The sequence below is a fragment of the Solanum lycopersicum genome, chromosome 1 (assembly GCF_036512215.1).
Source record: "Solanum lycopersicum chromosome 1, SLM_r2.1".
Taxonomy (NCBI): Eukaryota; Viridiplantae; Streptophyta; class Magnoliopsida; order Solanales; family Solanaceae; genus Solanum; species Solanum lycopersicum.
The window spans coordinates 85,182,623-85,198,498 of NC_090800.1; the positions used below are offsets into that span (position 1 = coordinate 85,182,623).

At 30.4% G+C, this 15,876-nt stretch overlaps 2 protein-coding genes across 2 annotated transcripts; one reads left to right on the forward strand and one right to left on the reverse strand.

Annotated features, from left to right (window-relative positions):
* Positions 1–669: 669 nt before the first annotated feature.
* Positions 670–5,408, reverse strand: LOC101263475 (probable pectinesterase/pectinesterase inhibitor 25). The gene is made up of 3 exons (XM_004231219.5): positions 4,644–5,408; positions 1,696–2,035; positions 670–1,558 (listed from the first exon to the last, which is right to left on the reverse strand). Exons 1-3 carry the CDS (start codon positions 5,295–5,297, stop codon positions 870–872), a joined length of 1,683 nt encoding a protein of 560 aa, XP_004231267.1. The 5' UTR covers positions 5,298–5,408; the 3' UTR covers positions 670–869.
* A 2,685-nt stretch (positions 5,409–8,093) lies between these two features.
* Positions 8,094–11,829, forward strand: LOC101263770 (glyceraldehyde-3-phosphate dehydrogenase, cytosolic-like). Its single transcript, XM_010314356.4, has 6 exons — positions 8,094–8,253; positions 9,966–10,081; positions 10,169–10,268; positions 10,808–10,954; positions 11,041–11,101; positions 11,176–11,829. Exons 2-6 carry the CDS (start codon positions 9,972–9,974, stop codon positions 11,463–11,465), a joined length of 708 nt encoding a protein of 235 aa, XP_010312658.3. The 5' UTR covers positions 8,094–8,253; positions 9,966–9,971; the 3' UTR covers positions 11,466–11,829.
* Positions 11,830–15,876: the final 4,047 nt, after the last annotated feature.

The window sequence follows — 15,876 nt, forward strand, 5'->3', positions numbered from 1 at the left end:
ATTTTTATTCTTTTAGGTAATACATAATACCAAAAGAGATGTGAACAGAATTATTTAATTACGATATAATGTGTACATCAATGAATGACGAAAAGCAAGCTGATTATATATATATAAAAAACCTAAATAGTACAAATTAGAGATAAGTTTTTGTTCAAGAGGATAATATTCTAACTTATCTCAAGAATCGAACACTAAATTCTTCATGAGTATATATGCTAATGTTTTATTCTATTCTATTTATGATACGAGATCCAAAATAAAAATGATGGCAAAGGCACCAAGGAAAATCCACTAATAAAATATCTCATGCTTTAATGAAGTTCCAAAATTTTTGCATTTTATTCCTGCACCATCCAAATGATAGTTTTTACAATATATACTAGAGTACTTTTTATGCATTATTTCCTTTTCTTTTAACTTTATGATATGCTTTCTTTTCATTTGTCTCATTGCCTGGTACGTTTCCACCTTTTGATCCAAAAAAGTCCTTGAAGGCTGGCCAACAGCTTTACAGTGTAATTTTTCAGCGAAGAGATATCAATTGACACCTCTTGACAAGGGTACTCTGCCATTGTTTCTTGGTAATTTTCTGAGATCATTGAATATATGGACATTTTCTTTGAGCATATACAAATACATTTCCTAGCTTATTTAGAAGAACGGATGTAAAATAAAGTGATGTAGAAACAATTCTACGTCATGTTATAAAGAGAAGAAAATGTTACATCAATTCCTTTAGAGCAGAAGTGATCAGTGATACTCTGTGTACTTATAGCTAGCATCTTCTTAGTACTAAGTTAAAGAATAAATTTGAAGAAAAGAATGTGACTGAAGTAGACAAAACTATCTGATTTATACAGATTTAGCTACAGTCCTTGAGAAAAAGGAACATTTGTGTAAGGCAACCAAGTATCTCCCATAGTGAAATTATAGACAGTAAAGTTCATTGCTTGTGAAGCATTCATTAAGCTATAACCAGGCCATTGTACTCTCATTGTAGTATTAGCCCCTGGTCCATAATTCTCAAACTCCCCATAATAAAGGGTGTCTAGTCCATACGTTCCGTTCCACTCTAACCATCCAACAGGCGTGATCACATCTCCTAAATAGGACTGCATGATAACAGTCCTTGAGTAATTGTGCCAAGGCCGGCCAAGAAAACTCAACGTGAGATTCGGGTCCTGTGCCAAATCAGGGGCAGCTTGAATTGTGCAATTCTGGATAGAAATGCCAGTGTTCTGGTTGGGATCACTCCGGCCTTGTGCTGTGAAGATGTTCTTTTGGTCTGGCATTGGCTTCCTAGCAAAAAGATTGCAATTTTGGAAAATTGCAGCTGCATTGCCAAATATGAAGTCAACAGTACCATAAATATCGCAGTCTCTATAGAATTGTCTTAAAGAGTGCACGTATAACGTGTCTTGATAGCCCTCAAAACAACATCTGTAGAACGTGGAAAGGTCTGCATTGTTCCTTAGAGCTACAGCTTGGTGTTTCCAAGGACCAGCTACATTCTTGAATGTTATGTTCACAGCTACAAACCGCTCCCCTGAAACAGCTGCACATGAAAAAAAATTTAGATACCTTTTGCTTAAATGTAGTAGTAACACTTGAATATAGAGTTTCACCTATAGAATTGTTTGCGACTATTTGTGAATTTTATTTGAAAATGACCAGGAGGCATAGTTTACTTACCAAAGGTTGCTGAATTGTAGGTTGTCCAGCCATCTATGACACTTCGATTTCCAGCAATCACAGTGCGATCAACTCCTTCTCCAATCAACATAATGTTCTTCTTGTTCTTGGCCACAACAACATACTCCTCGTAGTATCCTTCCTTTGCGTAGATGAGAAAATAGCCATCGTCAATCATTGAGTTATTAGGTGCAAATGCAATTGCTTCTCCTATCGATGTAAAGTTGCATCCACCATATGGGCTAACTGTTACAGTTTCCTTAATGTGAACTCCATTTTCTACTAACTCGTCAAGAATCCTTCCATCCCTTTGATGAGACCTCTCCAGTGCTTGTTTAACCTGTTTACTTAAAACAGATAAATGCTTAAAATGAAAAACCATAAGGTAGATGAAACTATATGTAATTTGCAACAATTTATAGTACCATAATTTACCTTAATAATATTTTTGAGTTGGTACTTTGATCTCTTATGTCATGACTTTGTATTACTAGCATTGATTGTGATAGGGCTGATTTAATCATTTTTGTTTAATTTTTCTTACAGCCATAAATATATTGACATGCAAAATATTTTTATTTATCTTGGTAACCCACAAGAATAAGTAGTCTTTTCTTTTGGACCTTAAAAATAAACAAGTCATGTGGAAACACAATAAGCACACTTGATCTAATAAAATTCCAAAATTTGAGTATTAGATATTTGTTTTAATGATCACAATAGGTGGCACATCAAAATCTAATAATCACTCACCTCTTTTCTTGCATCCTCTGGCCTTTCACTAGTGAAGGGGCTTAATCCTTGTTTTTTTTTGTTTGTCAAAGGGACCATAATTTTAAAGATGCCAAGTTTTTTGTTTTTCTTTTTGGTTTCAATTTTTATTTTACAACTTAATTGTGTAAAATTATATCTTATAGGATTTTTACATATCAAATATATTCTGAATAATAAAAAAAAATATTTATTGTTTTTTGTATAGCATGTGGGAAGGAAGATGATTATGTCAGAGTTCAGAGTTGCTTGCCTTTACCAATTGTTTTCCCCACATGCAGATTTATAAGTACAAAATTTGGGGGGGAAAAAAAAAGAAAGAGGACTATAGTGGGAGGGATGTTTATTAGCCATAATATACTGCCCAAAACTCAAATTTATTTGCGCACACACAAATACAAAAATACAATTGTTCTATTTTATTTTTTTTGCCAGCATTTGAATTTCTATCAACTCTTAAAGTAAAGAATTAGACGCAATTTTTTCGTTTCTCTAGCTAGAACTACAATTCGGCAACTTAAACATGTCAGTAATATAAGGGAAATAAATAAGCCAGACACTATTTGTTTTTTAACGTATTTCCTCATCTTTAAATTTCAAATATATAACTGCTCTAATACGATAAATGTAATTTCATTTTTAACTAGAGTATCACGTGGTTATCTCAGGCCAATCAATAGAAAAAGAGGAAGATACAAAATCTACCAGCTCTTATTTCCATCTAGTTGTTAGTAGAAAACAAAAGAGAGTGATCACTTACCCTTTGCACTATTTTTTCTACCAAACAATTTCTTTTTACAATAGAGAAAATAGGAGTATATATATACAGCATCTAATTTAGTACTTGAAATTAGTCGATAAATTTCCTATTCTAATTTCATATATATTTTTTAAGAAATTAATTAATTAAATATAAATTATATTATTTTTTTGAAAACAATACTTAAAAGTAAAATTTTAAAAATTTGAGAGGAAAGGATCAAAATAGTCCCTTTTTTGGATTAAGGCTCAAAGTGATCCTTGAGTTTTCACATGGAGCACTAATAGTCCCTCATGTTTGCAATATTGATACTCTTTTGGTCCTCCTCCAAAATTTTACCTATTTTTTAGCATTGATTTTATCCTTAACCTATGTATTGGATGTTCAATCGTCATTTTATATATTTAGTAGAAATAACAACTTCATATGAAAATATCTGAGAAGAAAAAATTTTGTTTTGTTTAGTAGAAATCGTATTGCAGATAAAGTCGATATGTTTATCATATAATTTCACGTGCAATAGTACAATTTTTACCTTTCCTGCAAAGTCATATGTTAAGATGTTTTTAGTTTAGCTGCAATAAAATTTCTACTGAACAGAACAAGGTGTTTTTCTTATCTCCTTCTTTCAAAAATGCATCAATATTGCAAATATGAAGAACTATTAGTGCTCTATGTGAAAATTTAAGGGTCGCTTTGATCCTTATCCTAAAGGTGAAGACTACTTTGAGTCTTTCCTCAAAATTTGACCAAACAAACTATGTACTAGTCATCACTCATCAGAAAGGAGAGATACCTTCTAGTTGTGAGTAGAAGACAAAAGAGAGTCAGTTTGTACGGTTTTGTTCTCCCCTAACAAGATCTACCAAGAAATATATTCGATTACTAAGTATAATTTTTAATGTGTTCATCATGTCCTTCCTCTTATGGCTAAGGTAAAATTTTTGGGTAATTAAGCAATTTTAATTTATGAGTACTAGATCTTGAAATGGGAGAAGTAGAGGCAGCAGTACTTCTTAATAAGGGTGCACTTTTAATTCGCACAGCGGACGTAAAGATCTATGTATAGTTGCTTCAATAATAGAGAGCGGTGGAACAATCAATGCAAAGGGCAGTCAACTTGCAGCAGAAAAATTCCTTTTCATTTGGATATATATTGGATTAAATTAATTATACACACCACAAGAGTAAATATATATCGCTGCCTCATTCAAAAGCTGATACTGGATTAATAGGATTTATGAGTTTGAACAAATTCATTAATTTTTTTTATAAATATTTTATTTATATTAAAAAATTAAATAACATATGTATATCACACTTAAGAAAGTTGACATAATTTTAACGGAGAAGTAAAAATATCTAGTAAATTAAGACAAGAAAGTGTTGTATTAGATGTTCGAAACGGGATAATTACCTTGGAAGCCATGAATCTCGAACGGCGTGCCCACTCTTCCTCCATCACTCCTCCCTGTTCCGCCAACAATCTACCGCTCTTTCTGGATTTCCGAACGCGCTCCAATGCATGCGTCACCAATCCAAGAGACACACTGTAGATTTCTCCGGCATTGCTCAGCGGCGCCAATAGTTCATCCACCATACTGCTACCAGCTTCTTTCAGTCCCTCATAACACGTCTGCTGATTCGTCACCACAGCACTAAGCAATGTATGGATTTTTCCAACTAAATCCTCTGAAGTAGTGGAGACATCAGCTTTTTTCAACTCGGCCGAAATTGAATTTAAGTAATCGACTGTGAGTTGAGTGAGCTGCTGGCAATCGGTCAATGCGCTAATCTCTTTAGGATTAACGAATAACGATCTCTGTTTCTGCGTTGAGAGGAAATGCGCGATTAAACTGGATAATTTGTTGGCTTTTTTCTGGCATTGCTTTACGGAGAATTTGCTGTAGTCGTCATTTGGGTTAGAAGGAGAATGCTGAAATGCAGAGAGAAGGGAGCGGCAAAGTTTTGGGTAAAGTGAGGATTTGCATGCTGATTGATTTAATTCGCTGAAAATCGGAAGAGCTAAAGAAAAAAGAATGAGAGAAATTGTGAGGAAATGCTTCCGCATTTTTGTTTGTTATCACGTGGAAACAAGGAAAGGTTAATGTGTTTTCGGTGAGTGTGATTGATAATGGAATTTATAGCACAATATTGATATTTTGGTGTATTACATACATTTTTAATTATAAAAATTAGATTTTCTTTTTAAAAAAATTTGTATGAAGGTATTACTTATTTATTTTAGACGAATTAGAAAAAAGAAGTGTTGAAGAGGGATGGATAGAAATGATGGTAAATAGTAAATGCCTAACAATGAAAGTGATTACCAAACGGACGGCTGGAGCAGCCGGTAGTAACTACTCTTGTAACCACCGTCGGGTTTGTTCACACTCATTTGCGCAAAAAAAAAAAACTTCTACGTTGTTTCATGTTAAGGAAAAAGTGGTTGACTAACTACGAAATTTAGCTCTATTTTATAAAGAATAATCTGATTTGACTTAGCATGAAGATTAAGAAAATAAATAACAATTTTGAATTTTATGGTCCTAAATTAAAATTATGTCAAATATATAAAATTGTACATTAATTTTGTAGCTTTAAACATGCCACGTGAAAAACTGTTATAAAAAAAAAGAAGAAGAAAGAGGTTTGAAACAGGCTAAAAAAAGAATAGGAGATTATTCTTTTTTAAACGGAGAAAGTATTATTTTAACCAATTTTCTGAAATTAGATTAATTTAAAGTTTAATTTTTTTAATAATACATTTTCATTTAAATATAAATTCCTCATGATATCCGATAATTTTATTAAACGGGCAAAATCACAATTCATAAATAAAGCATTGAAATATCCTATAGAATCCTAAAAAAATCATACAATGCCAAATAATAAATTACATATTTTCATGTCTTTCTATAAATAAATATTTACTTATATGTTATTGTAAACTTTTAGATACACATAATTTTATAAAAGAATCCAGTGAATAATAAATTAATAATAGGAGTGACTAGTTATTTTTTGAAAAAATTCTCCATATTGTACTAACAATCTTTGCACGTCGAATATTAGTTTTTTTTTTTTTTTTTATAAAATATAAACTTATATGGATCAGGTTTTATATTAAAAGAAACTAAAATCATTTAAATCCTACTTTTTGGTGTGTGTCGTAGACATTTGTTGTATATAGTCAAAAATTAATGAGAACTAATAAGAGTGATAATTGACTGATAACTATTTGAAAATCATGAAATGGGCTAATGCAATTTTGCTTTAATTAACTAGCTAGAATCATTCCTAGAGAAATCTTATTCAGAAAAAAAAAAACGTTTTCCATATTACGTTTTCTCAAGACGGTGCACAGTTTGCATGTTCATCAAATATTTCATGTAATTTTGTTCTTCTAATTTTGTTTTAAAATTTGCGAACATAAATGAACATCCAGATTATAGTACTTTTGAAAATGAAAGAAAAGATATAGGATTGGTAAACAAGAAAGAGAATCAGAGAAGAACAAAGACAAACACTATATAGCAGAAACGCGTAAAACAGTGAACAATTATTGATACTTATAACCAAAGGCAGAGCTAGGTGTGATTCAGTGCCGGCTCTATGCATTGTAAAATAAGGCCTTTGTCTTAGGTCTTTGAATTTCCGAGGCCTTTAAATTTTTATCAATAATAAATTACGAGTTAAAATTTTTATACAAAAATTAATTATTTATGATAAAAAGTAAAATTTTTTAATATAAATATATATATTTTACCCACTTTAACATTTTTTTACTTTGTTAAAAATAAGAATTAGTAGTGAAAAAAAGTGTGAACATAATAAGTTACAAATTCTGTTTTACTTTTTTTGAATTTTTAGTTTCAAGCATTACTATAATCATATTAAAATGAGATATATCAAGTTATCAACTTCTTGCGTCAAATTTTATGATTTTAACTCTTATCTTTATTTAATATTTGTCAAGTAATTACTTATAAAATTATGTTAACAATTCATATAACAATTGTCTCACTAAAAGGATATTTTTTATTGTTGAGTTGATAAAATCTTACCTAAAATTAATAATTGAAAAAACACTAATAATTTTATCTAAATAAGTATATAAAGTGTGTTTATATTTTAGGCTCTGATTTAAAATTTCGCTTTAGGCCCCCAATCACATTAAACTGCCCATAGTGTGATTTAATGGGTTCAAATAAATTCAATATCTTTTTTATAGACCCTTAATTTTTATGAGAAAATTACATAAATATTTTTGTATATTAATTTATGAAATTCTAATAAAATTTATTAACGATTATTAACGAAATATAAAACTCTCAAACTCTTAATTCAGACTTTGCCACTGCTTACAACATAACGGTGATGGGGACTTACGTTAAAAAAAAAAAAGAGTCAATAAATGCATGCATATGCATAGGATATGGAAGGGTTGACAGAAGAACATGTGAAGAGGCCTAGATTATGGACCAGACACCCAACATGAACCAACAAAACCATCTAAATTTCAGCAGCCAAACATGCATGGCTTTCTGTATTTCTTCCTTCACATCTTGAGGATACACAAAATTTACTATTTGCCTGTAACTCCATCGTCACATTCAGTTACATCATACTCTCCTTATCCAACTATTCTCAATATATTATTACTACTATAGTAGAAATGCGGTAATTCAACATGTGTGCTTTTTGCTATTTTAAAATATTTAAAGGCTAAATTAGTCATTATACGATATGATAAACAGGTGTCACAAGATGCATATAGAATATCAAACGTGTGATGTGCATATTCCTCCATCTGCCAACAATCCTCTGCATATGAGATCATATCTCCTTCAACAATGCACAATTTGTCTTGCAGATTTCTAATTGCATGTCTATGATGGAGGTTCAACAACTTCACATCTTCTTCTTTCATGAGATTAATGCAAAAAGAATTCTATTTAAAAATAAAGTGGCATCAATTGTATCAAAATTGATTACCTACAGATTTTTGGCAAACACATGAGCCGGTAAGTGATACATACCCTCATGCTCCTTCTCATAGTTGTTTCACAACTGGGTATTATTATTGCATCTATTTTTTTTCCTGATACTTTAGGTTTATGTTTGATTCTTGTTTGACACAATAGTTGCAAATTTTCCATTGAGACTGAAATTCACGTGTTGAATTATTGGATTTTGGATTATTATGTGTAAATGTTCTAGAATTTGACATAATGGAGATGATGAGAAAAATGAGTTGTTGTGGTACTTGTGAGAATATATTTAGGTTATAAGATATATGATTGAGAGTTAATTTCGTGTTGGAAGAGGTAGCTTATTGTTTTGTAAAATTATTGGGTTGTGACATATGTAGTATTGTTTAATGCATTGTGAGACAGAGGATATAACATGTTAATTTTCTGGAGAACCTCTTCTCCTCCTCTCTGTTATCAAGAGGAAATACTTTGAGTTATCATATTGTTAATCACTTGGTACCTATATTTTAGATTTTTCTTGTGTTTTGTCAAATATTTATGACTATGAAAATGTGCCACAAGAAGGACTATATGCTTTGGTGTTTTTTCCCAATACAAATGATGATCTACTTTCTCTAGATGTGTGATGTTTAAGGTAGTATGAATTGTGAAATATTAGTTACTTTAATATTTTTCAAATAAGAATTGCAAGTAATAGTAGTACGGACCTATCACCTATAGCTGAAGTGGTGTGTTCTTGAAACAAGAGCTTCAAACTTGTGATGAGATCATGTTATATGATTTTCATGTAATGATGTGTAGTGACTTGCCATAAAAATGGCATGAGGTGTTATGACATGAGGTTATTGCATAAACAATCTTTTCGGATTGTTATTTCGTTTTTCATCGTAAAATGCAATTGAAGGTTGTTGTTGCCTTCGCTTGAAAAAAGAGACAAAAGAAGAATTGAATTGCACTCCCGTGGGAATCTTAGTAGATTAGTTGTTGACTACTAAACTTTCACATAATTGGTGAGGGTTTGATTCCTAATCCACTCCTCATTTCCTTTTAAAAGAAGAAAGAACATCTGAACTCCAATAGTATGGTTGTCACGAATTATGATAATTGCTATAGTTGATGAGAATTGTGAAAAAGATGCTACATTAGATTCAATAGAAACACATCACCAATAACTTTTTAGTAAATCAATTAATTGAGTTTTTTATTAGGAATTTATTTTAAAAACTAAGAACAACTAATTCAAAGGTCGAATTAAACAGGCTCAACTGGATTTGAGTTTCATACCTGAAATTTCAGGTAGGAAAAGTAAACTACTCATAGTACTGGTGTGTTTCAGTAAATGTTTGGTGATAGTTCAAGTAGGAAATTCACACATGATAGTTCAGGTAGGAATCTCAAAAAATTGGGATACTTTTAAATCTGTTTTTGATGATCAGTGCACCTCAGTCATTAAAAAAGGGGTGTTTTTGACCCTGTAATTCTTTTTTCTTCGGCTGTTTCTTAGTTCTTCACTTTCCAGAAGTGTTGGGTTAAACACAACACTTTTCCTTTATTTATGCTTTGTGAAATTCACACAGTGATATTCAGTAGTAACAATATCAGTAGATCTGTTGTTTTCTGGGGCTTCAAGTCGATGGGGATTGTATATGATGATTGTTGCAGACATACATGGTCATGTGTAAGTTTACTGTTATTATTTGAGGGGTTAAGTTGATGGGTATTGTATATGATGCTTGTTGCAGACATACATGTTTAAGTATGACAGTGTTCACGGTCAATGGAAGAACAATGAGCTCAAGGTTAAGGATGAGAAGACTCTTCTCTTTGATGAGAAGCCTGTTACTGTATTTGGCATAAGGTAAATTATGTCTCCAACTTTTCATTATTATATGAAAAACTGCATTAGAATTTCTCTTGATTGGACTTATAGTATGGATGTCTGAAGAAACCCAGAGGAAATCCCATGGGCTGAGGCTGGAGCAGAGTACATCGTGGAGTCAACTGGAGTCTTCATTGATAAAGACAAGGTTGCTGCCCACTTGAAGGTTTGTGATCCTAAATAACTAGAGCGTTCTTATTTTGGCTTACTGTTTGTAGCTAATATTGATTTTTCAAAATACATAGTTTGACGCTCCAACATATAATCCCCCATGGCCTGAACACTTGGTGCCTGAAACCATGTGGCGAACTTTGTTTGCATTTTTGCTTTTGTACATGTTTATGTATGCATTTGTTAGTGAAGGTGCTATTCTGAGGCTTTAGCATGTACTTCTGTTTTCTTCTCCTGTCCAATCAAAATTTTGTGGAAACTTAAGGACAGAGTATGCTGTCATCTTGAAAGCAATTTAAAACTTCTCTATGTATTTTCTCGACAGGAGTCTAGGTGTTGCAGTACGCTGTTTGTATTGTCTATATATTAGTTTCTTTTAAAATGTAAATTGATGCTAATGCGATGATGTTTGGGTGTTGACTACTTGGATTGATATGGTTATCACATATTTCCTTGCACATTAGCTTGATTACCTGCATTGAATAGTTGGTGTTGAGTACCTGCTTAATTTTTTTTGGTTGTTGTTATTACCAGGGTGGTGCTAAGAAAGTAGTCATTTCTGCTCCTAGCAAGGATGCACCTATGTTTGTTGTTGGTGTCAATGAAAAGGAATACAAGCCAGACCTCAACATCGTTTCTAATGCTAGCTGTACTACTAACTGCCTTGCACCTCTGGCAAAGGTTCCCTTTTTTTCTTTTGCCCTATTCTTCATTTTAGTATTTGAGCCTATATGTGAATTTAAATGATTTCTTTTATGACTTTGCAGGTTATTCATGACAGGTTTGGAATCGTTGAGGGTCTTATGACTACAGTTCACTCCATAACCGGTAAGTATTGCTTTATGCATTAGAAGTTAATACAACTTCTGTAGCTCGAGTACTAAGTAATTATTTTATAACAGCCACCCAGAAAACTGTTGATGGACCATCAGCTAAGGACTGGAGGGGAGGAAGAGATGCATCATTCAACATTATCCCCAGCAGCACTGGAGCTGCAAAGGCTGTTGGAAAGGTGCTACCATCATTGAATGGAAAGTTAACAGGAATGTCTTTCCGAGTTCCAACAGTCGATGTCTCTGTGGTTGATCGCACAGTGAGGTTGGAGAAAGAAGCCACCTATGATGAAATCAAGGCTGCTATCATGTTGAACTCATTTACTTTTGAACACTTGCGCTGTCACCTGCTAAGCTGATCATATTTTTCTTCGCTTTTTCCCTCCTTCAAACTTGACTTCATTTCTCTTATTTTCATCTTTATTTACACGTTGAATGTATTCTTTAGTTTTAACTTGCCCCCTTTATCTTTGGATCTACTCGCTTGTTCTTTTACATATGCTTTGCTCTATATACTAAAATTTCTTTGTATCTTATATTTTTACAAATACCAACTTCCTACCTTGTTTATATGACAGGGCAAGTTGGAGATCACAATTTAGACTGCATCCTGGCTGACCTTCAATTTAATTCATTGCATTATGTTAATATGTAAATAGAACATTTATAGAAATCTTTAGATCTCTGGATCTAACTTTAAATACATTGTTCACTTTTCAATTAGTATATGTTATTCTTAAATAAAACAGACTCTATGTTTTTTCTTAAATAAAACAAACTCTAAAGAGTTACTTGGTGTGAATAATAATTTCAGGACAAAATGTTTGAATTATTTTATTTTATGTTTAGTTGGGAATATTGGGTAGTCGTTCACTTGTTTATTGCAGATTTTTTTTGTCGTAGTGATGAAATATATAATAATTTATTTCAAAATTTAATTATTTTAGATAACTTGTTCTCAACAAAACAATTCTAACTAAATCTTCATTATATTGGGCTCGTGTTGGGCCCGTGCTTGCACGGGCTAATCTCTACCTAGTATATATATATATAAAAATGACTCTATGAAAAAATAAATATGTGTTACTATAAAATATTTTTTTTACATTTTATTCTCGTGAAAACATATGAAAAAAAATAAATTTTCATTCAAATATTGAAACTGCCACTAAATATTTTTTGTTTTTCACTCATTTAATCTAGATATCTGTGCAAATAACATTTAACATTTTCCGGCGAGAATTTTCACTGGAGAAATAATTATTTTTTTAATAGTATAGTATGTATATATTATCTTGGTTTATAATGTCATACTACAAGATTAGAGAGAAAAACTAATCAATATATTCATTTCCTTTCCTTTCCCTCGCTATGTTGACTTCCATTTTGAAAGTTCAGAGAAGGAAAGTATAAAAAAACATCTCGTAATGCATTTAATCAGAAAATAGATTATGCCTCTGCGAAAGTATCTACTCGTTACCGAATCTCAGGTATCAAAGTGTTGATTTCATGTAATAAAAAAAAGGGAAATAAGAATTCCACAAACTCTTCGAATTTTGAAAAGGAACTAATTACTGGAGAGCAAAACAAACAAAGGAATAATAAAATTTGCTTGTTGTATATTAGGAGAACATATTTCATTTAGCGAGTTATAAAATCTGGAGTAGTTAATATGGGTCAGCCTCATTTCTTTGGGAATTATACGGGTCATCAGGTCAGGTTAGCCCATTATTTTGATGGGCCAAAAAACAATCAGTTCAATTTATTAATAAACAGATTGTGGGTCATGTAAGGCCGACTCATTCTTTAAAATATATATATATATTTTATATGATTTATTTTAAAATGTTAACATAAATATTTTAGAGATAACTACAGTTCACTGATAATGGATATGAAAGTTAAATTTTCAATTCATTTTTAGAAATACTTATTTCTCTTAATATATTTATATATTATTTATATTTAAATAAAAATAACAAAAAGAATGTTATATATTTCCTTCGTTTATAAAAGAATAGTCTTATTTTCTTTTTAGTTTATTTCTAAAAGAATGATCCCTTTCTTTTTTTTGTCAACATTTTAATTTTAACTTTCCACGTTGCATGTTTAAGATCACAAGATTAAAGGACATTTTGATATATTTAACATAACCTTATTTCAAAACCACAAAATTAAAAAATCTTATTTCTTTTCTTAAACTTCATTTCAAGTCAAATTAGGTCATCCTTTTTTAAACCAAAAAAAGTAATAACTTAGATTCTGAATTAAGTATAGAAAAGTTTGTTTAGGAATGTTATTTGGCTTACCTTTATAAGGATTCTTTCATGGCTTTCTTTGTCCTCATTATTTTCACCGTACTTCTTCATAAACGCCATTGAAGTAGTTTAAGACATTCATCAATTGTAAATTTTGCTCATATTTATTTTTTTAGAATTTAGAGCAATAACTATTCCTTCTGTTTAAAAAAGAGTGATCTCATTTTTCTTTTTGTTTGTTTAAAAAAGAATGACCTTCTTTTTTTTTTGGTAATAACTTTTCGCATGACATGTTTAAGCCACAAGCGAGACAATTTTGTACATTTAACATAACTTTAATTTAGGATCACATGATCAAAAATCTTTTTTATTTTTCCTAAATTTCATGTCAAGTCAAACTAGACCATTCTTTGTGAAACGGTAGGAGTATTACTTATTAAATCTTCTTCACAAGAAAAAAAGTGTTTGGATACGTGTTTCTAATATTTTGGACAACATTTTCTCTTCTTCTTAGTTCATTAAATCAACATTACCAATTAATTAAAAGCAAACTTTGATCCCTATACCAGCATATATACTCAAATTTAAATAATACTTAAAGTTGATAGTATCAAAAATATTTGAATGTTATTTCTAGAAAAATAAACTTCAGAATTTTAAAATGTGTTTACTATAATAAAAAGGAAAAGAGAAGATGGAAATATTATTATAAAATTGAAAGAATATATATCTACTTCTAAAAATAAGTTGATGGTGTAATTTTCTCATGTACTATCAATATGTTATAATTAATCTCAATATGAGATTATTTTTTTTATTGCCGGTCTGAAGTTGTCAGCTTGCTCATCTATTTCCAGATCAAGGTAAAGTTTTTCTTATTTCTATTTTTGGATAGTTATCAATATTATATCATTCAACCATTTAATTTGCTAGTCCATTTCCAAAATAAGGTAAAGTTTTTTCCTTTTTTTTTTAGATAGTTATCATTTATCAATATATATCATTTAACCATCAAGTTTCATATGATTCGACCATTTAGTTTACCAAACATGGCAGAGGCATACAGTATATATACACTTGGTTGTATCGTCGTATTCAGACTATTAGCCGCTGGAAACAATGGATTCATTTTCATTGGGATATTTTGATCATTGAAACATAAAAATGCAAGCTAAATTTTCATATGGGCATTGGAGGATTTAAGTGAAAGATTCAATTATTTTAATCAAATCCCCTGTTGGCCAGAACATAATCTATTAATTTATATATAATAGACAAATATTTAGATATGAGAAATCCACAAATTTCACATTGTAAGAGTAATAACTTCTTATAAATTAGAGCTGGCATAATTATTCCTATCTTTAATTCAAGAAAAAATGATCTTAATAATAGGAGTGCTTACCCATAAAAGTGTTGTTAGAATAGATATTCAATTTTAGCGGTGGTTTAGCAATAATTATCATCTAATAAATCATTTTATTAATAACCCACCTACTTATAAGATATGAGATTAAAATAACTTTGGTCTTTGAATTATTTTATTATTCTTTGTTTTAGTCCTATAATTCAAATAAGAATTTTAACATTTAATTGGTCCTATGAACTATTTAAGTACTCCATTCGTCTCACTTTATATGTTGTCTATTCTATAAATAATTGGAGTACAATACTTGTGATTATATAAAATTTATGTATAAATTTTCATATTTTGCCTATTATACCCTTGATAGAATAGTCAATTAATATTATCATTTATTAATAAAGTTGACTTAAGAAAAATTAAACAAGGATAAAATGGTAAAATTATATCATTTCTTAATGCAAGTACAACGTAAAAATATGACATAAAATGAAACGGAGGGGCATAATCATTATTGTCAGTAAATAAAAAAATAAATAGAAAAGAAATTAACTCGAGGTTCTTTACTAAGATTTTACTCGACCTTTAAGTATCTAATCATACTAATTATCATGATTAAGACTTAAGGGGTTTAGTGTTGCTCTCAAATACACCCGCAAATATACGTGATCACAAAAAGAATAAATAACGATTTAGAATCGACTTGTCGATAACAAAAAAAATTATAATTAGTTTATATTTATTCTAATAATTCTAGAAATTTAAAGAATGTTTTCGGTGATTTTTGTTTAGTGTCATCAGTGCATCTAAAACAGGCCCAATGGATTCGTTAAATTTTTACTTCCTACGGAAAATTATATGGAATGACAAACATTCCTAAGTAATTATATAATAGGAGTATAGTTTAATTTATTTACTTTCTATAATTATAGTTTATTTTTTTTTACTATAATTAATGGGGTCCACCATTTATTATATAACCAATAGTATAAAACCTTTTTTTTTTAATTTTGTATATAATTTTACACAAAACAATATTATCTCTCCTATTCATATTCCACCTTTTTCTCCTACAATTAATACCTCTATCCGATTTGAATTTTAAATTGTCCAAAATTCAATTACTCCCTTCCGAAGTTGAATTCAATT